The sequence below is a fragment of the Mytilus galloprovincialis genome, chromosome 5, assembly GCF_965363235.1.
Source record: "Mytilus galloprovincialis chromosome 5, xbMytGall1.hap1.1, whole genome shotgun sequence".
NCBI classification, from domain to species: Eukaryota; Metazoa; Mollusca; class Bivalvia; order Mytilida; family Mytilidae; genus Mytilus; species Mytilus galloprovincialis.
Genome location: NC_134842.1, coordinates 48,892,181 through 48,914,637, shown reverse-complemented (window position 1 = coordinate 48,914,637; position 22,457 = coordinate 48,892,181). Strand labels below are relative to the sequence as shown.

The following is a 22,457-nucleotide window of genomic DNA, read 5'->3' as shown; positions in this document are numbered from 1 at the left end:
TTTTTCTGTGTCTGTTTGTTGACAATTTCTAATGTTGTAAGCGGGAATATTTTTGGGTGTAAACTTCTTGAACTGGTAGAAAATTGCGTTTCAAAAAATGGGCTAAACTAGGAGACCAATGAAATAAGAATGACAACATCTGAAGTAGACGTTACCGATATAAATCTATCAGATGATGACGATAAGATAAGAGTATATGGTTCTACATCATCAGAGAATCCGTTTAAATTCAAAAGGAAATCTGGCAGCAATGTTGTCAATGTTGAAGACTCTCAATCTAGCACTGACATCCTGGTCAGTATGTTCACATGAAAAGTGTCGTAATGGGGGTACTTTCATGACAAATAGCAGTAAAAGTTCTCGCCAAAAGTGAAATGACATTAACAGATTTACAGTAACTTTTGTTGCTCTTACTTTTACTTCGAATTCAAGTTCATTTTTATGCCCTACCTACGATAGTAGAGGGGCATTATGTTATCTGGTCTGTATGTCCATCCGTCTGTCCGTCCGTCCGTTTGTCCGTCTGTCCCGCTTCAGGTTAAAGTTTTTGGTCAAGGTAGTTTTTGATGAAGTTGAAGTCCAATTGACTTCAAATTTGGTACACATGTTCCCTATGATATGAACTTTCTAATTTTAATGCCAAATTAGAGATATTACTCCAATTTCACAGTCCAATGAACATAGAAAATGATAGTGCGAGTGGGGCATTCGTGTACTGAGGACACATTCTTGTTTCCAACAACTTTAACCATTATTATTGGACTCCTGACAAATCACTATAAGGATATTTTGACGAATGATGGTAAAATTTTTATCTATTTGTCGCTTTAAATGATAGCTGAAAATGACTGTTTGATGGCTAAGGACATTCCTTAGTAACCCTCATGGAACATGTAGTTAATTCATTGATTTGTTGCCAGAAAGTGTTAAAATTTGTGAATTGCAGTGATCTTCGTGACCTGTTATATTATGGCAACTTTCAATGTCTCTTTTGCAATCATGAATTTAGATGCAGTCATGCATCATGATGTCTTTTTTTTCTTTTTACAATTTGCTGACCATCCTAATAGCAAAAAAATATCTATTTTTTCCATCCCTGTCCTGGCTGACTAATCATCCTTAGGTGCAGCAGGAGCATGATTTTATGAGTATATATACATGTATGCATAGTCCAAATACAAAATGAAATAGTTATGACATGAAACGTTTATCAATTTTTTTCTGTTAATTTTTCTAGGCATACTTATACTAGGACGTCAAGCATGTCAACTAAAATAGAATAACCCTTCAAGACATCAATTGTTCAGACTTTGGTTTAACCACAAAATAATATGTTAAAAAAATACAATAGAACAACTATGACAACTCTGATATAATATCTAACTCAAAACATAAAATTATACTGCATAAAATTGAGAATGGAAATGGGGAATGTGTCTAAAGAGAACAACCCGACCATAGAGCAGACAACAGCGGAAGGCCACTAATGGGTCTTCAATGCAGGAGGAACTCCCGCACCCAGAGGCATCCTTCAGCTGGCCCCTAAACAAATATGTATTCTAGTTCAGTGATAATGGACGTCATGCTATTCTCCTATTTATATACAAGAAACTAAAAATTAAAAATCATACAAGACTACCAAAGGCCAGAAGCTCCTGACTTGGTAAAGGTGCAAAATTGCGGCTGGTTAAACATGTTTTTTGAGATCTCAACCCTCCCCCTATATCTCTAGCCAATGTTGGAAAAAACAAATGCACAACAAAACGCACAGTAAAACTCAGTTAAAGAGAAATCTGAGTCCGACATCAAAATATGAAACAAAAGAAAATGAAAAAATGACAATAATACATAAATGTACAACTGGTAATGATTACAGGATTTAGTAAATGAAATTCCTGCCTAAATGTACATATTTTTTAAGGTGTCTATCATTTATATGACACAAGATCTAGAGAATCCTAAAACGATTTTAAAACAAAAAATAGAAACTTATATAATTAGCATTATCAGATCCTAAGTAAGGTGGACACAGTGAGATTCCGTATTTTAATCGATTCAATTGTTTTAATACCAGGTATTGATTTTCATTGTTAATGGGCTTTTTGTCATGTTTGTGTTGTAATGACAATTACACTTTCTTTTTCAGTATGATGATGATGCACAAACACAATCTCTCATATCAAGTTCTGGATCTAAATCAAGGTATTAAAGCCAAATTATACATGTGTAAAGATATATATTTTCATCTCTATAAAAAAACATTTTTCATTCACCATGTTCACATTAATGTACATGATGTATGGAAAAGTACAAAATGTAAGCTACAAGACAAAATTAACATACCATTTGTTTTGGTAACTCTAACTGTAAGTGGTATATATACATGTAACTATCATTGAGCTGAAACTTTTCTTATTTTAAGTTAGTATTTTTCAAAATTAACTCTATGGCTACTTTTTACAAAAATTTCTTGACACACGTTGCTTTTCAATATAATTTACATATATTCTACAATGTATTAATACCTTACATTCCTTACAATGTCATAAATCAAGCTTATAGTAAAGATTGTTTGTCAAATCATGTACATTTGTAGTAAGTAGTCATGGTTGTGTAGAAAGTTTAAATGTATACCTTTTATATTTCAATATTATTATTTTCTTGATACTTATAAAAGATAAAAGGTTTCTTTTTTCTATCAAAAATCACTCTTTTATTGTACTTTTTCAAGTGCACCTCTATCATGTCTATAACTATGACTTAAGGATGTACTTAGGTGAGATTTTGGAATTTGTGTCAAATGTTCGGACTCCTTGGTGTTTTTCCATTCAATACAATGTAAAATATTTTGCCCCATAACACTCATTTATTTTTTGATATAAGACTTAATAGCTCATGAAAGGTCATTTACCAAAATTTTATAGGATTCTTGATTTTCTTTCTTCTGTTTTGAGACCCAAATAATACCAATGCAAATATACATGTAAGGTAAAAGTCCGAGTCAGCCTTTTCCCGCCATATTTTAAATCTCGAATATCTCGAAAAGGAGGTCCATGACCTATCAATATTTTTAGCTTATCTTTATCCTTAATTGATGCTCTACCAGCTTATAGTTTCAATTTTAATTTCTTAATTTATGAATTTTTACCTAACCTCACCTAGGTCCGTTCGTTTCGTCTGTCTGTTCGTTCGTTTGTCCCGCTTCAAGTTTAAGTTTTTGGTCAAGGTAGTTTTTGATGAAGTTGAAGTCTAATCAACTTGAAACTTAGTACATATGTTCCCTATGATATGATCTTTCTAATTTTAATGCCAAAATAGAGTTTTCACCCAAATTTCACGGTCCATTGAACAAAGAAAATGATACTGCGAGTGGGACATCTGTGTACTTAGGACACATTCTTGTTTTGCAATTATTTTATTTCGCGTTTTAATGACATGATTACCCTTTTTAATTATTTTTGAAGGAAAGTTGTAAAAAGTATTTGGTAAGAAATTTGTTAATTTTCTGACGGGTTTATTTATACAACTGAAGTTTTATAATTCTAAGCAGCCCTAATCTGCAACCCTTACCATGCAGCCCTTCCAAATTTGTATGACTGTCAGATATGTTAGAAAAGGAAAAGTTTGAGTGAGGTAGAAATTGTAAGACCAATGTTTTTAAAAGAGGGCAAGCAGACTTGTAAGCTTCTTTTTAATTTTACATGCTCACAATGAAATTTACATGCCCTTAATATAATGAGAAAAAAAGGCTGGGCTAATTGGCAAGTTAAATTTGGGTCAAGCTTAAGCTTGTCTGGCTCTTTAAAATGTGCTAACATCTGGTTAACAAGAGTCTTCTGATTTCTACTTTGGCAAATTAGTCATCAATGAATTGTCTGATGGAATTTTTGGCACAGAATAATGATATTTGAAAATTAAGCATAAAGCTTATTTTCCATTTCTCATTCTGGTCAGTCATGCATATTTACCTGTATTCAAGCAAGCTTTTAAAGATTTGGTGACCACATTTCAGACAATCTTGCTTTGGCCTTCCACCTTTTCACACCTTAACTTTCTTCTATTCTCCCTAATTTTGTTTCAACACTGGTGATTTTGCAGTAGGAAATCTGCAGTTTCTAACCTGTCTGTAAGCAGAACTGACGAGAATGTTAGTGTCATATCCTCAAGGTCATGGAACTATAGGTAAGGTCGTTCCCAGCTTTGTACATTATATCAAGCCCATATATTACTTTTGCTTTGTTCTTACATACTGCATGTAGTGTAAAATTACTGGTTTATATTCAGGTACATTTTGTAAATGATAATTAGAGTGTATTGATTGTATGCTAATTTCAGTTTGAAGATTAAAAAAAAAACTTAATTTCAGTTATTTAAATGGTAATGAATTATTTTTGAAGACATTTTATTTTGTAATCTAGTAAATTTAGTTTATAATCTCAAATTTATAATTTTGACCAATATTTGCAGGAATTATAAATACACTCAATATTTTCTCATATGAAATTTCCAGTAGTTTTACCACAGAATTTATTAGAATTCAGCTTCTTCCTTTACAGCAGTTTATATTTTATTATTTGGTTAGTTGTTATTAGCATGATAAGTACATGTTACTATTACTGTTTTTCAAAAATTCATTTCGTAAAACGAAAATTTAACTCTTTATATCTTTTATATTATGAGTTATCCCTCTTTTGTAATTATTACTTATTCATTTTGATGAATATTGATGCTACAGATCGTCTCATTTTTTTACCACAGAATTTGATTTAAAATTATCTTTTGATTAAAATTTTATCAATTTATCCTTAACCTAAAGTCACAATGCAATCATATGCCAGATTCAAAGTAATAATAAGAAGCAGTGTTAAATATCATTAAAGTGTAGAAGGACAGAACCTCAATGAATTCCTTGATTCTTCAATCTTTTTAACACCAATTTTGGGGAAGAGATTGGTTTGCTGGGCAAATTTTGCTGTTTCTTTAACTTTAAAACTAGACATCTTATGAAAAATGTGAAATAGAAAGAAAAAAAAAACTAACACAAAATAGATTTTTAACATAAACATGATAAAATTGATTTTTTTGTATTATTTCTGAATCATTAACACATTTAAATTTGTTCATGTTTTAAATTCTATATTCAGTTTAGTCATTTAAATTGATTTGGTGACAGTTGCAAATATGAAATTTTTTATACTACGACATGTATATATATAAATTATGAGGGTCTGGATACTTTTTACAGAATATAAATTAATCGGCAAAATATGCAGAATAAATGCATATGACAAACATGTATGAAGGATAAAAAAAAAACACAAAAAAAAATTAAATTAAAAAAATTAAAATGAGAAGAAGGATATGTGGTTCTGATAGAAAGATTTAGAATATAAAGGATAGAAATGATCAAAGAAAAAATAGAGGAAAATGATTCAAAGAATGAAGGAAAAGAAGGACCCCCCTCCAGATTCTCATTTATATGTTAAATTATTCTGTGAATGTCTGGTTGATCAGTATCATAGGGTAGTAATTTGGGTATTTTCTGACTATTAAGAATAAACAATTTTGCCGACTCTGACTTTAACAGTCATTTTTGGTGCATGACAATAAAGTGTACATTTTCATTACTCAGATATTTTTTTCTTAAACTTTTTTTGACGAATCACATTAAATTCTTTCCAAATATAACAGAAAAGTAATTAATTATTCAATATCTATGATGAGAATTATTGTATGATTATTGTTGGTGGATAACAATGCTTTTAAAATTAGAAATGTCAAAACTATCTTGAAAAGAAAACAATCCAAATCAGTGATATTTTAATCATGTTAGTGAAGATCAAATAGCTATATATAACTGAAATGTATTGAAATAGATTTTGTTTTTACAGGTCTTCTATAAAAGCATGCAAAACAAAACATTGATCAACTTGCTTGCTATGTTTACCTGGTTGTTTGCAAACAATAGGTAGGCAGAGTTTCAGTCTGTTTTTATATATACTGGGATTTGATTGGACAATAAGAATTGACATGAAATGAATTAATGTTTATTGTCCAATCATATTCCTGTAAATAGTAAACAGATTGAAATAGACTACATACCTGTTGTTTACAAACATCCAAACAAATAAAGCAAGCAAGTAATTCAACTGTTTGTTTTGCATGCTTTAATAGAAGAACTGTAAGTACATATCTGTTATGAACTTCTTTTTTTTAATTTTTTGATTTTATTGTATTTTAGGTGGTGGCAGCATCCAAAGGTTCGTGAAAACTGTCGAGTTGTGATCGGGGCTTTTGTTTTAACTTTGATAGGCTTATGTAAGTAAAGACTATTATTGCTTCATTTATTTTTTGTGGGTACCAATTTTTAAGTTGATTGCAGAAACACTTCCTTTTCATGCATGAATATACAATTTCATGGTTCTGCCAAAGTCTGTTACAGTAACACAACCTGATAGAAATTTGTATTGCGTTGAACATTTAAATTTATGTTTACCTTTACTCACGAAAACTAGGAAAATTAGTATCCATCCAATAATAATTAATCCTCATAGTCATACTTTTGAATTTATGCACTTTACTGTAAATTTCCTATGTCACAATGCTTATGATATTACATCACAGTTAAAGAGGGACAAAAGATACCAGAGAGACAGTCAAACTCATAAATCGAAAATAAACTGACAACGCCATGGCTAAAAATTAAAAAGAACTGATGGTTAGCGGACATTGTTTATGACCTGTGTAACGAATTAACCCATTCCTAAAGAACAACTCAAGATTTGTGTATTCTGTTAACATATATTATTGAACAAGAACCAAAATACACCCAAAGCCATTTTTTTATGAGGCTTAAAGTTAGTTTTATACCAATTGGTGTTAAATGTTAGACCTAAAAAGATTGTGTGTTGGTAATGTTGTTAATATTTTAATTGCAGGACTAAGCAAGATGATTCAGTTGGAATTTTATTTGAAATTATTCGTAATTGCATACAAGTCCAAATATACTGACATTGATATATGGAACACTTACATAAAACATTGCATAAGGACTACTATTAATTCAGAAATTATTGTGATGTTTTTATTATTGCAATAAATTCGACAGGATCATAATCGCAATAATTTGCACTTGCATTTTGAAATTTATTATATGAATTAATTAAACACAATTTTTCTCAATATTACAAAAATGTGTAAATCGCATTTAAGTCTAAAAAAACAAAATCACAAGAATAAATGCACGCAATAATTTCTGAATTTACAGTACATTTAATATTGTCTTACCACGCTTACTGTAACATGTGTAAGTATTATAAGATTGGTATTTCTGATGATCTAAGAATCATTCAGTGTTCTCCCCACCCCCTTTAATTTTAGCATCGTAGTAATATGATGCTATCAGTGCATTGATTTTCTCATGGATTGAGTTACTTTTTAAAATTCAGAAATTATTGAGATATTTTTATTTTTGCAAAAAATAAGACAGGGTTATTTTAGTAATATGATTAAAGTTTAAAATGATTTTTTTTTCAGTATTAGTAATTACCGGTGTTGCAATAATGATCTCACCATTTAGAGGTAAGATATTAATATTTAGTAGTTATAATTGTTCTATAAATAAAAGCAACAGTAGTTAGTATACTGCTGTTCAAAAGTCATACATCGATTAAATAAAAATAAATGTGGGTCCCAAAGTTATCAAGGGAAACACAACAACTATAGTCTAAGAGTAAAACAACGGAACAACAGAAACACTGAACTGTATAAAAAAACACAAATATAGATAGAAACCTACTATTTGATAACAACTGCCATATGTCTGACTTTGTACGGGACATATATAGAAAAAAAGATGGGTTAAACCTGGTTTTATGGCTAGCCAAACCTCCTTATATGGCAATGTTAAAAAAAAACACTAAATGAAACATTATGTGACAGGAATACAGTACAAATAAATGAAAACTCAGGACAGAGAAATACATGAATAAAAATTACAATAGTACATTATTGATTACAACATGTAAACTACAGAATAGCCACGGACACCTTTGATGAATATACAATGTATAAAAAATGGATAAAATTGTTGAGCTGATTTTTAGTGAGTTATCTCCCTGTAGTGTTATGTACAACCTTAAATATTTTTTATATATGGGATTATTACTTCAGGATGGCATAGTTTAGTGTTCTTTATTGGAGGATCACTGTTTCTCATACCAGGCTGTAAGTAAATGTACTGTTAAGTCAAAAATTCATTTGTGGGTCTCATTGGGGTCTAAGCGTGACGCGGGATTTCTGATTTTTTGTAAGCTTGACACGTGAAAATCAAATTATTGTGGCGGGAAAACGGGAAATGAGGTCTTGTGGGACCCGAAAATGACAAAAATATGAGAATTGCTTACGTACATATTGTAAGCGGGATACAGGAATCTAACAAAACAGTAAGCGGGATCGGAACCCCCAATGAGACCCCCTCATTTGTGCATTTATTATTGGAATTTTTAAACAATGAATAAAATTGTCAGATTAATTATTGAGATTTCAATAAATCAGCACAGAAAAAGTGCATTCAAACTTTAAATGCAAGTTTTTTATAACCTTTCCTGTCACATTCTTTTCTAGAATAAACACATTTGTATGAGCTGTAGAGATCAAATTCTGTTGCATCAGTAGAAGGGTTAACTGCAGAAATCTTTCAATGATTGTTGCTGTATTAACTATATCATGCATTTAAAAACTGTAAAATGGTTGGATTTTAAAAAATATGACAACCTTTCTTTGGTAGTAATACAACAAAACTTGGAGATATGTCAGATGTTTCTCAAACTGAAAAATAGACTATTTAGCATATGCATAGGGGATTTGGTATTGGAATATTACAGGTTGATATCTGAAGTATATCTATTGATATAAAAAATAAGAAGTTGTAGTATAATTTCCAATGAGACAAACACTCAACAAGAGACCATGGAAGTTAACAACTAAAGGTTGACTATTTACAATGTTGTCTTGGCTATTTTAGTTTCAAGTGGGTACCATTTTTTGTGGATTAAAGAAAGCTTACATGGATAACTATATTTGTTGTTTTTCTGAAGTCTCCATACAAGTCTATAGAAAAATTTTCATTTGTTGAACATTTAATTTCTTGGTTCACCTATACCCATTAAATCCACAAAAATTGGTATCCATGTAATAATAAGGAACCCATAGTATATAATGTTGTTTTTTGTGTATTTCAGTGTACCATGTGGCGTACATATATATGGCAGCTACGGGTAGAAATGGTTATTCATTCCACAACATATCTGTGTTTAGCTGATACCAGTCAAAGTCTGTGTAGTTTATTCTCAACGAATGGAATCAAAAGATTGGCAAACTTGATAAACCAAAATATACGGAATATCTATAATATTTAGTTGGAACGAACAGTGCAGTATTTACTAGACGGTTATTTCTGGTATAATCAGACTGATACATGTATGAAATCTCACTCATTCATGATGTTCATGAACTGTAAATTCAGAAATTATTGCATTGTTTTTATATTGCGAAAAATGCGTCAGGGTTATAATCTCAATAATTTAAACATGCATTTTGATTTTTTTTTAAATAAATTAAACAGGATTTTTCTCAATATCGCAAAACTTAAAATTGTATTTTAGTCTTAGATGACAAAATCGCAATAATAAATGCATGCAGTAATGTCTGAATTTATATATAGTTACTCAAATAATGTTTCTGAAAAACATGTATCACCATGGTAATTAATTAGATATGAATATAGTCACTACCTCTGTAATCTATGGGAAATCTTTAATCTGCTTTGTAGTATTTGTAATATGAGTGTATAATTTTTTAATAAGGACTGTTCCAGAAAATACTATCCCCCTACCCAACCGTCCCCCAGAGCCAGCACTTTTTTATCACCACCAACCAAAGAAATAAAAATAATTTAGAACAACACTCCCTTTGGATTTTTGTATTACAAATTTATACAACCACCTATCACATAAAATAACAAAAACTTGCCTTTTCAGGGTATGAAGTATTTTCTGGAACAATAAAACAATAGATGTGTCCAATATACTATAAAAATACGCTCAGATCTGACAAGTTGTAAAAAGGTTCATGTGTGAAGTAGTTAATTGTATGTTTTACTTTTTACACTATGCATATATTTGATGATTTTGCAGTTTTTGTATCGCCTATACAGATTCAAAATGTGAGACACAGGTATACTTTATCAGGCAGAAGCATTAACAATGTATTAGTTTGTAATAAATTTAGGTCAATGATATTTGGTATGCAGTTGTATTAGCATTGACACATCTCATTTCAATGGAGATTGATTGGCCCTTTACCTTCAGTTATGGTTCATTGATTTTAAATATTTTGCATAACTTGAAATTGAATGTTAAAGAACATGTATTGATATTTTAATTTTCCACATTTCCTGTTTTCTATTAAAAAAAAGGTGAGACATATCTCTGTGTTAACAGTTTATTACCGAAACATTCAGCAGCAACGGCATTTTTTGCCAGAGGAATAAAGCTAAATACATTGAAGCTATGGTTATTTATATCAATTTTTGTTTATTTTATATTAACTTTTTTATTTTTTGTTATTTTACAATTTTGAATTAGTTGATAAATCTGAAACTTGAATATATTAAAAAACAGGGTATGCTTATCACCATTTGTTGACATAAGTATTATTATAACCTTTAAAACAGAGATTTAATGCACATACAGATCATTTGTATGATGTTTCATGTTTGTTTAGGGTATTCACTTCATTGTACAAAGTTCAGCAGTTTATTTGGATTAATGCTTCTTTTTATATAAAGTTGCGACATGAAAGTTCATTGTGTATTTCTCATACTGCGAAACTGTTTTGAACAAAATTGTACATATATTATATAGTATCATTTACCTGAGGGCTATATTGTAATTACCTTGACTGTTTGACAAGTTTGTCTGTCCTTTCATAAAACAAATATTTATGATGCTTGCACTTTTTTCCAGAAACTTCTTAAAATAATTTGTTGCAGTTTAACAGTCACTGTTACATAAGGCACTTTTTAATCTGTCTATCCCTTGTTTGCCAATACTTTGAAATTAATTAAACTTTAAAAAAAATTGTCACACCTTTCTCAAATACTGTTGATTAGAATGACTTAATTTTAGGTCAGTACTTCATCAATTATTTAATATATATGTGCCTATTTTTAATCAGTCAAACACCTCCTGTAAATTCTGAATTTATTGGGAGTTTTTATTTATGCATATAATGTGATTGAGAGCAGAGGAGTGTTCCAGGGAGTTTGAACCGCCCTTTTTTTGCAGGTCATTGCATTTGAATAGGGACATATGGTTGGACCCCACCTTTTCTCTTTATCTTTGATTGGGAACCCTCACTTTTGAAAATGCCTGGATCTTCCCCTGTATAGAGTATCACAATAATATAAAAACTTACATTCTGAACTTGATGCATATGTCTGTATGAAGATTTTATTGAAATCGCAATAACTAATTTTGCATATTACATGATATTAGTCAATTCTTCAAAAATCCCAGTTATAAATGTGTGCCATAGTCATGATCGTTTATGAATTTACAGTTAATCCTATTGTCCATTACTTTGAAAAAAGGAGTCTTGTAAAACATTCCCAAACCCATAGTTCTATGTATCAGAAACCAGAGAAGCCGGAATTAAGTATAAAGGCATGCTGTGATATACATTTTTGTCATGTATTACATTCAGATACTAAATTACACAAAATGTGCAATGGAAACAATATTTATATCTAAAGCAGCTTTTTTTTGGTTTCACAGTTGATAATCGATTTTTATCAGGATTTATTTGTCCATTATTTATGATACATATTTTTCTTGTCATATAAACTTCCATTTTAATGAAAGAAAATTCTACCAATGAATGGTTAAATACTTCTGTAACAAGCTATCTGATTGATGGTGGGAGTTTAGAGATGTATGGTGGTTGTGTGTATTTCATTTACTCATTCATTCATTCATTTGTTTATTTGTTCATTCATTCTTTTATTTATTTGTTTGTTTGTTTGTTTGTTTGTTTGTTTGTTCATTAAATTGTAAACTGTTAACAGAAATGAAGAATTCTCTTTTATATGTATGTAATATGATATTCACTAGTACATAAACAGGTTACCCTCAAGAGATTGAGTGGACAAGACACTTCCTAGAATTACCAATTTCGCTGTTAATTAGTCTTATAGTGATAAGTCAGGGTTATACCTTATAACTGGTTATTTTAGTGTCATGTTTTGTTTTTAGATAGGGCCTTTGATTAGACAGTTAAATCTTAGCTTTGTTTTTAACTTGCCTTTAATGGCCTTTTAAAATTTATTTAAATTATTAGCAAAATGTGTGTGTATGGTTAATTTCGCAGTTAAATGTCCACCTGGAAAATTGCTAAATTAGACAAACATGAAATTTTTCCTGTATAGTTTTTTTTTTTAATTTGTGAAAGAACTTGTTATCATTACAAAAGTGTTTTTCCCTATAGAATTGGTGTATGATTTTAATTTATGAACATTAAATATATTATTAGATATAATATGTTATCATATAATAAGTAGATAGGAATGGCAAGCTTACACGCTTTTAACAAACTAGATTTTGTTTGTGAACTATTCATCGAACAACTTTCACAAGTAGACCTATACATGTTAAACTTGTAACTCTAAATACTGTGGATTCATTATTATTTGTTGGATTTCGTGCGTACCGGTGAACCACAAGTTCAAATGATCAACGAATTTCACATTTTCCATAGGTTCTGTACACAGAAATTGGCAAAACCAGGAAATCAAATATCCCTGAAATGTTTTCCTTAATTCAAGAAAATTTGATACCCACGAAATCAAATATCCCTGAAATGTTTTCCTTAATTCAAGAAAATTTGATACCCACGAAAATAATTGAATCCACAGTATTTTAAGACATGATAAAAAATGTGAAACATGTGAAACTAAAAATCATAGAAATTAGAAAACGGTATTTTAAGACATGATAAAAAATGTGAAACATGTGAAACTAAAAATCATAGAAATTAGAAAGATGGGTACAATGTATTAATAAAGTATCCACACAAATTACGTTAGTTTGCAGTATATATGGTATATTGCAGATGATTTGATATATACATGACAATCAAAATTATCATTTCCTGAAAATATTTGAACAATATTATAGATAGTTACATACTATTAAGTAACGTGCATGTGGATTTCTTTATAGGATTGTTGTAAGAGAGTTCTTATTAATGCTATACTTATCCTATAGAATTTTACAAGAATATTAAAGTGACACTATATTTATTTGTCATTATACACACACGTTATAGATATAATGAAATCCAGTATATAATTTAAATGTACATCCTGCAATTAATACCCTTACTTTTTTATGTATTAAGTTTATTGTTTGCTATTTCATATGTTACTTATAATAAAATATTTATGAACATACATTATTGATATTGAAAGTGCCTGTACCAAGTCAGGAATATGACAGTTGTTGTCCATTCGTTTGATGTGTTTTATTATTTGATTAGGGACTTTCCATTTTTGAATTTTTCTCCACCTTCAGTATTTTTGTAATTGTTTTTTATAGACACAGATGACCATGTTTTTTTTTTATTCACAAAGTGCAAGACCAAACATTATTCATGTACACCTATTGTCTATTATTAGTATTATAGTTTACCATTTTTGCCCTTTTCACATCTCACATTGTCTGAATGCCCTTCAATGATTTGTTGTCTCTTGACGGAGTCAAAAAGCGATACATAGGTATGCTGTTTCCGGCGTCGTCATCAACAATGTATTAATTTGTGATTAGGTCTAGCTTATGGTGAACCACAAGCAATGACAAGTGGTAGGTCAATCGAATTTGGTAGGCAGTTGTATGAGCATTGGCACATCTCATTTTCATGGAGGTTATTTAGCTATATATGTATCTCAGTAATGGTTCATTGACTTTAAATATTTTCCTAACTGTTGAAGCATGTTTAAGTATTTTGTCGTTTGTACTCTTCAGAATTACTCAATTAGCACATGTTTTACCTGCACAGGTACACTTTATTTTATTAAAATAGCTGAGTCAGATAATGAAGATGTTTTGCTTTTGCAAGATGAAGAAAATGGTATAGAAAATAATGAAGCCGATGGCTATGATTTTCAGCATCTGTATGTTGCTACTGAAATTAATAATGATGATTTAAATAGGAAAACTAGAGGTAGTTTGAACAAAGCTAATAGAATTATAAAAGGCACTGCCATTACTAGTGACAAAGCACCTAAATCAGTTAAAAGGAAGGCTAAGGCTACAAGTGCTGCAAGTAAAGGTACTAAATCTAGAGTTGAGGATTTATCTCCAGAGGAGTTATCAGTGTTAAGGGATAAGATGGGTATATCTACAATGGGCAAGTCTATTGACACTTTGACTCATCTTTTTAGAGGATTTATAAATAAAAGTGGGAAAGAGCCTGTAAGGACCCCTAGGTGTGAGACAGTTTCTCAGGCTTCTATTCAAGCAGAGGTTGTGAACCCTGCTGCTGTATCCTCTAACACTCAGATTTTGCCTCTAGAGGCTAATTTAAATGAAGAATCTGTTCAGGATTTTGATCTGGATTACTTAGAGGATCCTGTATATATAGCTCCTTCTGAAGTCTCTGCTAGGGCTGGTGATAGTTCAGCCCCAGTTTATTTTGACACATCTTTTGACCCAGCATTAGGGTTTTCTAATGCCTTTAGGGCTCCTCTTAGTGAGGTTAATGTACCACAATCTCAACCTGTTGTTGAACAGGTTGAACAATATGATTATGATTTTGCTTGGGAAATACCACAATTAAATACAGAAGAGAAGACTGGGCCTAAAATATCTTCTGGTCTTTTTAAGGCTGTTAATGCTGCAATGTCTGTTAAATCAAATCATGATAGTATTAAGTTGATTGAGGAGAGATACTTACGACCAGAAAATTGTGAGAACCTTTGTGTTCCTAGAGTGAATAAGGAGATTTGGACTGCATTGCCTAGACAGGCCCACACTGTGGATTCTAAAATGCAGGAAACTCAAAGATATTTTGTTAAGGGGTTGACCCCTATTGTTTAGTTGGCAAATCAGTGCTGTAAGAATGAGCCATTAGATGTTGACAATACTAGAAAGCTTTTGTCAGATTCTATTTGTTTGTTAGGCCATGGTTTTCTTTCTCTGACACAGAGGAGACGCTCAGCTCTTAGACCTTATTTTAATGATAAGTTCAAGCCTATTTGCAATTCTGATGTTCCGGTGGATTCATCACTTTTTGGTGCTGATTGCACGAAGCAGATGAAGGAACTTGGTGATTACACTAAGATTCCAATAGCTAATCCTAGATTCCTTGGTATAGGATACAGGTCTAACACTAATAGCACTCCAAGCAACTACAGTAGAGACCATTATCAGTCTTTAAACTCCAGAGGCCCTGTCGGTCGACAGGGCGGACGGCAATTCCCCTCCCTACGAGGCAGAGGTTTCCCGACAGGGAACAGAGAGTCTCAAAGAGGTCACAACTCTCAGAGAGGGTTCTACCAGAACAACCATTACCGACAATAGTTAAGGTGAGGGAACTTAATTATCCCGAATGGGAAAATATTACAAGCGATCTATGGATATTAGATACAGTTAGAAATGGTTATAAAATTGAATTTGATGTTGTGCCACAAGGTTCATCTTTTATGAATGAAATACATTTCCCTGTTCCTAAGATTGAAATAATTTCAGAAGAAGTCCAACAATTATTGGCTAAGGGAGCTATTAAAGAAGTTGAATCATTGGAGAACCAGTTTATTTCCAATATTTTCTTAGTTCCTAAGAAAGATGGGTCTTCAAGGCCGGCTATCAATTTAAAAAATTTAAACAATTTTGTGGCTTATCATCATTTTAAGCAAGAACATTTATCTTTTGTTTTAGATGTAATTCAAAGGCATGATTATCTAACATCCATAGATCTCACAGATGCTTATTTTAGTATAAGTATTAATAATGATTTTAAGAGATATTTGCGTTTCATGTGGAAAGGACGTTTATATGAATTTCAGGTTCTTTGTTTTGGATTGGCTTCTGCACCAAGAGTTTTTACTAAGGTTTTGAAACCTGTTTATGTATTTTTTCGAAAAAATGGCATTAGATGTATTTATTACATTGATGATTCTCTTGTTATGGATCAGAATTTAGAAAGTTGTATTGTCAATACAGAAAATATGGTGCAGAAGCTTGATGAACTTGGTTTCAGAATTAATTATAAGAAGTCGGTCCTTATTCCTTCAAAACGCATTGTTTTCTTTGGTCTCATTATTGATACTGAGTTATTTCAGATTTTTCTAACAGATGAGAAAATAGATAAAATTATCTCCCTTGGGAAAATTATTCTTCAACAGAAGTGTGTTACTGTAAGATGCTTTGCATCATTTATTGGTCTTGTGGTACATGCTTTTAATGCAGTATCTGTGGGACCACTTCATTACAGAAACATGGAGAGAAATAAAGTGGAAGCACTAAATAGTTGTAATGGTGATTTTGACTCTGAAATTTTTATCACACAAGAGTAAAGAACTGAAATTTTTTGGTGGGTTAACAATTTAAAATCTGAAAATGGAAAACTGATAAGACCCATACAAATAAACTTTTGGATTGAAACAGATGCCTCATTAGAAGGTTGGGGAGCTAAATTTAAAGGACAATTTGCTGGTGGTAGATGGAGCTTGTCAGAACGCTCTTTTCATAAAAACTTCTTAGAATTATTGGCTAATTTTTTCTCTTTAAGAGCCTTTTTTAGTCACAAAAAGTCCTGCCATATTGGTATACGATCAGACAATACTACTGCAGTAGCTTATTTAATGAAATGGGAGGCATGACCTCATTATCACTTGACAGGCTTGCTGCAGAGATTTGGGCTTGGTGTTCAGAAAGGGATATTTTTATCACAGCTCAGTATATTCCTGGAATAGAAAATTTTTATGCTGATCATATGTCTAGAAATTTTACAGACTCCACAGAGTGGCAATTGAAAGTAGAAATATTTGATAGAATTTGTAAACATTTCTTTGTTCCAAACGTTGATTTGTTTGCTTCACGTTTGAATTTTCAGATCCCTAGATTTGCATCGTGGTCATTTGACCCACAAGCTACTTACGTTGATGCTTTTACTATTTCATGGTCTAATTTTAGACCATATTTTTTCCTACCTTTTACTTTGTTGGGGAAAATTTTAATGAAAATTATTAGTGACAAAATTGAGAAAGCTATTTTGATTATTCCATTTTGGCCTGCACAAAGTTGGTTTTCTTTGCTAATACTAATGTTAATTTCTTTGCCAGTTGCCTCAACACAAAGATTTAGTTATGATGCCGCATACAGGAGAATGCCATCCATTAAGGAAGAGACTAAATTTAACCGTGTGCATTGTATCCGGAAATCGCTACTTGATAGAGGATTTTTCGGAATCATCTGCAGATGTCATCATTGCATCTTGGAGATCTTCTACAATCAAGCAATACCAATATTCTTGGAGAAAATTTGTTATTTGGTGTATTCAAAGAAAAACCAATTATTTTCGACCATCTGAAAAAGATGCATACGTAATAGATTATTTAAATTTTTTGAAAAACATAACTTTTCATATTCAGTGTTAAATACTACTCGGTCAATGTTGACACAGACTTTATCCTTTTTAGCTCACCTGGCCCGAAGGGCCAAGTGAGCTTTTCCCATCACTTTGCGTCCGGCGTCCGTCGTCGTCGTCGTCCGTCGTCCGTCGTCCGTCGTCGTTAACTTTTACAAAAATCTTCTCCTCTGAAACTACTGGGCCAAATTTAACCAAACTTGACCAAAATCATCATTGGGGTATCTAGTTTAAAAAATGTGTGGCGTGACCCGGCCAACCAACCAAGATGGCCAACACGGCTAAAAATAGAACATAGGGGTAAAATGTAGATTTTGGCTCATATCTCTGAAACCAAAGCATTTAGAGCAAATCTGACAGGGATAAAATTGTTTATCAGGTCAGAATCTATCTGCCCTGAAATTTTCAGATGAATCGGACAACCTGTTGTTGGGTTGCTGCCCCAAAATTGGTCATTTTAAGGAAATTTCACCGTTTTTGGTTATTATCTTGAATATAATTATAGATAGAGATAAACTGTAAATAGCAATAATGTTCAGCAAAGTAAGATCTACAAAAAAGTCAACATGACCAAAATGGTCAGTTGATCCCTTAAGGAGTTATTGCCCTTTATAGTCATTTTTTGTCAATTTTTCTTGAAGTTTTGTTATCTTGTACAAAAATCTTCTCCTCTGAAACTACTGAGACAAATTTAACCAAACTTGTCCACAATTATCATTAGGGTATCTAGTTTTAAAAAAGTGTTCGATGACCCTGTCTGCCAACCAAGATGGCCGACATGACTAATAATAGTACATAGGGTAAAATGCAGTTTTTGGCTAAAATCTCAGAAACCAAAGCATATAAAGCAAATCTGACAGGATAAATTTGTTTGATAGGTCAAAGTCTATCTGCCCTGAAATTTTCAGACCAATCAGGCAACCCGTTGCTTGGTTGCTGCCCCGGAATTGGTAATTTTCAGAAAATTTTAGAGTTTTGGTTATTATCTTGAATATTGTTATAGATAGAGATAAAGTGTAAACAGCAATAATGTTTAGCAAAGTACAAGCTACAAATAAGTGGATATAGCCAAAATTTTCAATTGACCCTTTAAGGGAGTTACTGCCCTTCATAGTCAATTTTAACAATTGATTTGTATTTGTTTGTAAACTTTTACCAAATGCTTCTCCTCTGAAACTGCAGTAGTCCCAAAAAAGGTCCTGCCCCCTCACTAATGAACATATAATTGAAGAAAAACAAACATTTATTCCTAATGATAGCGTTCCTTTGTTTACATTGAAAATGATGTGACAACTATAATCCCTAACATCAAAAATGTTTCAGTATTTTGGTTTCTTTTCAACAGATTCCAAAGTTTGAATGTCAAGTTTGAATTCTAATAATTTATACAGACTTCATCCCCTTTTACAGGTAATGTGTGCCTCATATTATTGTTTTAAAACTTTAATAGAATAACAGACACTTTGAGAGCTAAATTAATCAACAACACCAGATCTTAGAATTGATTGATAAATAAAGGCAACAGTAGTATACCGCTGTTCAAAACTCATAAATCCATGGACAAAAAACGAAATCGGGGTAACAAACTAAAACCGAGGGAAACGCATTAAATATAAGAGTGTTCAAAATATAAATTAACTATTAAAAGATGTTTTTCTCATTAAAAAAATATAGTTCTTCATTTAATATATATATTAGAAGTTTAGGATTTTTTTTTAATTTGATCGTGTCCCTTGTTCTCATTTACTAGAATAAACCTACTTTAAAGTATTGGTTTTGAATTAATATTTAAGAAATTTATTATACTAAAAGTAAAAATATTACTTGATACAAGAATAAAGACCATGTTTTCAGTGTCATGAGTTTCAGTCATCATATTTGTTGGACTTTGTTGTTGAAAAGTTTTTTGTGGTAATAAGATATAGCAAACAGGAAGTCTTCAATGAAAAGTCAGAATACTTCCTTTTTTGGTGGGAATCTTGAAGGTACAGTATTAAATGGAAGAGTTTGCTCAAGTTTAAAACTATAATTGGGACACACAAACTGCTTTTTATTTTCAGATAAAATATAGATGAATAGGATCAATATAGTTTAAAGAAAAATCTGATTAGCCAGCTAGCATTCTAAATTTAGAATGTAAATAAGCCCAAAATAAAAATGACCATGAAAGGGAAGAAAACATTATTTTGCTGTTAATATTTATTTAACTGTGTTATCATACAACTAAATTTATCTAATTTGCAAACACTTTTACTCTCAATGTTTTGCATGCATGTTCTCAACAATGATCAATGATGATGTCAAAAAACATTCTTGTAAAAGAGAAGGATGAAGCTAAAAACAAGTTTTCAATGGAAATATTAAATTCATTAAAAATATTTAAACCATATGTGTTTTGTTTGTTGGAATGAGTACTGATATACTTTATTTGTAGTTCTATAGAATAAAAATTGAAACATTTGTTATTGATTAAATCAGGAACATTTGTATTGACAGGACTCGAAACTACCTAATTATAGCAGATTCTATGTCCTTTCACAGTTAATAAATCATGACAAGAAACAGAAACAGGCGTGTAAAATATGTTCTCTCTATTATCTGAATTATTTCTAAAAATATCAATAAAATGTCATTCAACTTATGTAATAAATGATGCAAGTGTATCTCATTGTAGTTTGTCACTTCAAATTTGTCATAATAGCATTCATGTCATCAGAATGCAAATGGGGAAATAAAAAAATTGTGCCGATGGCATTGCCAATTTCTCAAACCATTAAAAGTGGGTCTCACTCTGGTGTAAGCATGACACAGGATTGACATTTTTTGTAAGCATGACAAATGAATGGCAAATTCAACAATTGTGGTTTTTACCCACCATTTTTATGGCCCCGCAACGAAGTCTGTAATTTTGTCTTTCTGTAATTCCGTCATTCCGCAACATACCATTATACGTTTTGTTCCGCTCCACTAATTTTTGCCGAAATTACAGGCTTTGGACTTTGAGAAATTGTTGAAAATCACAGTTATACCGACTGTTTTTCTAAACGCCTTCAGATATGGGGCTAATTTTTGGTATGTTAGTTAACTATGATGGGCTACAGATCAAGTTTAAGTTTCGCTCCGCTCCACTTTTTTTTGCCGAAATTACAGGCTTTGGACTTTGAGAAATTGTTGAAAATCACAGTTATACGGACATTTTTTTCTAAACGCCTTCAGATATGGGGCTGATTTTTGGTATGTGAGTTAACCATAATGAGTTACAGATCAAGTTTACGTTTTGTTCCGCTCCACTAATATTTGCCGAAACTACGGGCTTTGGACTTTGAGAAATTGTTGAAAATCACTGTTATACAGACTTTTTTCTAAACACCTTCAGATATGGGGCTGCTGTTTGGTATGTTAGTTAACTATGATAAGTAACAGATCAAGTATAAGTTTCGGTCCGCTCCACTAAATTTTGCCAAATTACGGGCTTTGGGCTTTGAGAAATTGTTGAAAATCACAGTTATACAGACTTTTTTTCTAAACTCCTTCAGATATGGGGCTGATTTTTGGTATCTGAGTTAACCATGATGAGTTATAGGTCAAGCTTAAGTTTTGTTCCGCTCTGCTGATTTTTGCTGAAATTACGGGCTTTTGACTTTGATAGATTATTGAAAATCACAGTTATACAGATTTTTTCTCTATTACCCTCCAGATTTTGAGCTGAATTTTGGTATGCGAGGCTACCATCATGTTTGTGTCCACATGTGTGTTTATATTGAAATTGCAGATTTTTCAACTTTTTGGGACGAGGCCATTCATGTTGCTTTGACACATCTGCTATCAGTTAATACAAGTTTGGTGACTATTTTTAGGCCCTGTCCCTTGGTCATGGTCCAGTGACTTTGAATGAAGTAGCAATTTATATTAAGTTAGTTTGATAAGAACTACATGTGATAGATCAAATTCAATGATATTTTGTATGAGGTTGCAAATCTATCATTACACAATGCTATTATGACAATTTTGAAGTGATTTCGCAAGACTTATGGATTTATGGATACATGTCAGTTTGCTGACTATTTTGACACAATATTGACAAGTGACTTTGAATTAGTAAAATTTTCTGTGTAACTTAATTAGATTAAACAAATTTACAAGAACAAAACTGTTTTGAACACCAATTTGTATTTCTTATTTAAGATGTCAACTTCAAACTTATGTACACATACATATGAATGAGCGTAAGTGCATTAGGTTATCTTATTTAATTGAAACTTTGTTTACTTAATTTAGAAAGATAGTTATAATAAATAACATGCAGATGGAATTTTCAACAATACTGCTATATTAAATATACAGGAATGCACCAGTAGTATCAATTTCTCAAACGTTTTTTGTATATGCAAATAAAAACACAACATATTAATATTGATCATGATTAAAAAAAAAGTGCATAACTTAACTTTCCCTTATTTAACCAAAGGCAACATGTTTAGCAATTAGCTATAATTGCACTTTGATATATTATTTTATCCCACTACACTGTAAATGAAGCATATCAGTATTCTAGATATATATATAGGTATATCTATAAAAAAAAAAACAAGTGACAACTCTATGACAGAAAACACATATGATGATCATGATATATATAAAGGTACTATGTCTACCCCAATCATATTAGCTCTCATTATGTAATTATTAATCTAGTCTTTCTTTTTTCACATTATGCAATTTATAACATTTTGTCCTCATTATTGTACATT

At 31.3% G+C, this 22,457-nt stretch overlaps 1 protein-coding gene across 3 annotated transcripts; it reads left to right on the top strand.

Moving 5' to 3' along the window:
- Window positions 1-45: 45 nt before the first annotated feature.
- Window positions 46-13,512, top strand: LOC143075956 (transmembrane protein 134-like). 3 transcript variants are annotated; one of them, XM_076251556.1, is made up of 7 exons: window positions 46-294; window positions 2,147-2,202; window positions 4,099-4,182; window positions 6,242-6,318; window positions 7,537-7,581; window positions 8,173-8,226; window positions 9,243-13,512. In XM_076251556.1, the coding sequence occupies exons 1-7, from the start codon at window positions 130-132 to the stop codon at window positions 9,320-9,322; spliced, it is 561 nt and encodes a 186-aa protein (XP_076107671.1). In that variant the 5' UTR covers window positions 46-129; the 3' UTR covers window positions 9,323-13,512. The 3 variants fall into 3 exon arrangements, with proteins under 3 accessions (XP_076107671.1, XP_076107672.1, XP_076107673.1); XM_076251557.1 differs by lacking the exon at window positions 4,099-4,182 and adding an exon at window positions 3,465-3,485; XM_076251558.1 differs by lacking the exon at window positions 4,099-4,182.
- The last annotated feature ends 8,945 nt before the right edge of the window (window positions 13,513-22,457 follow it).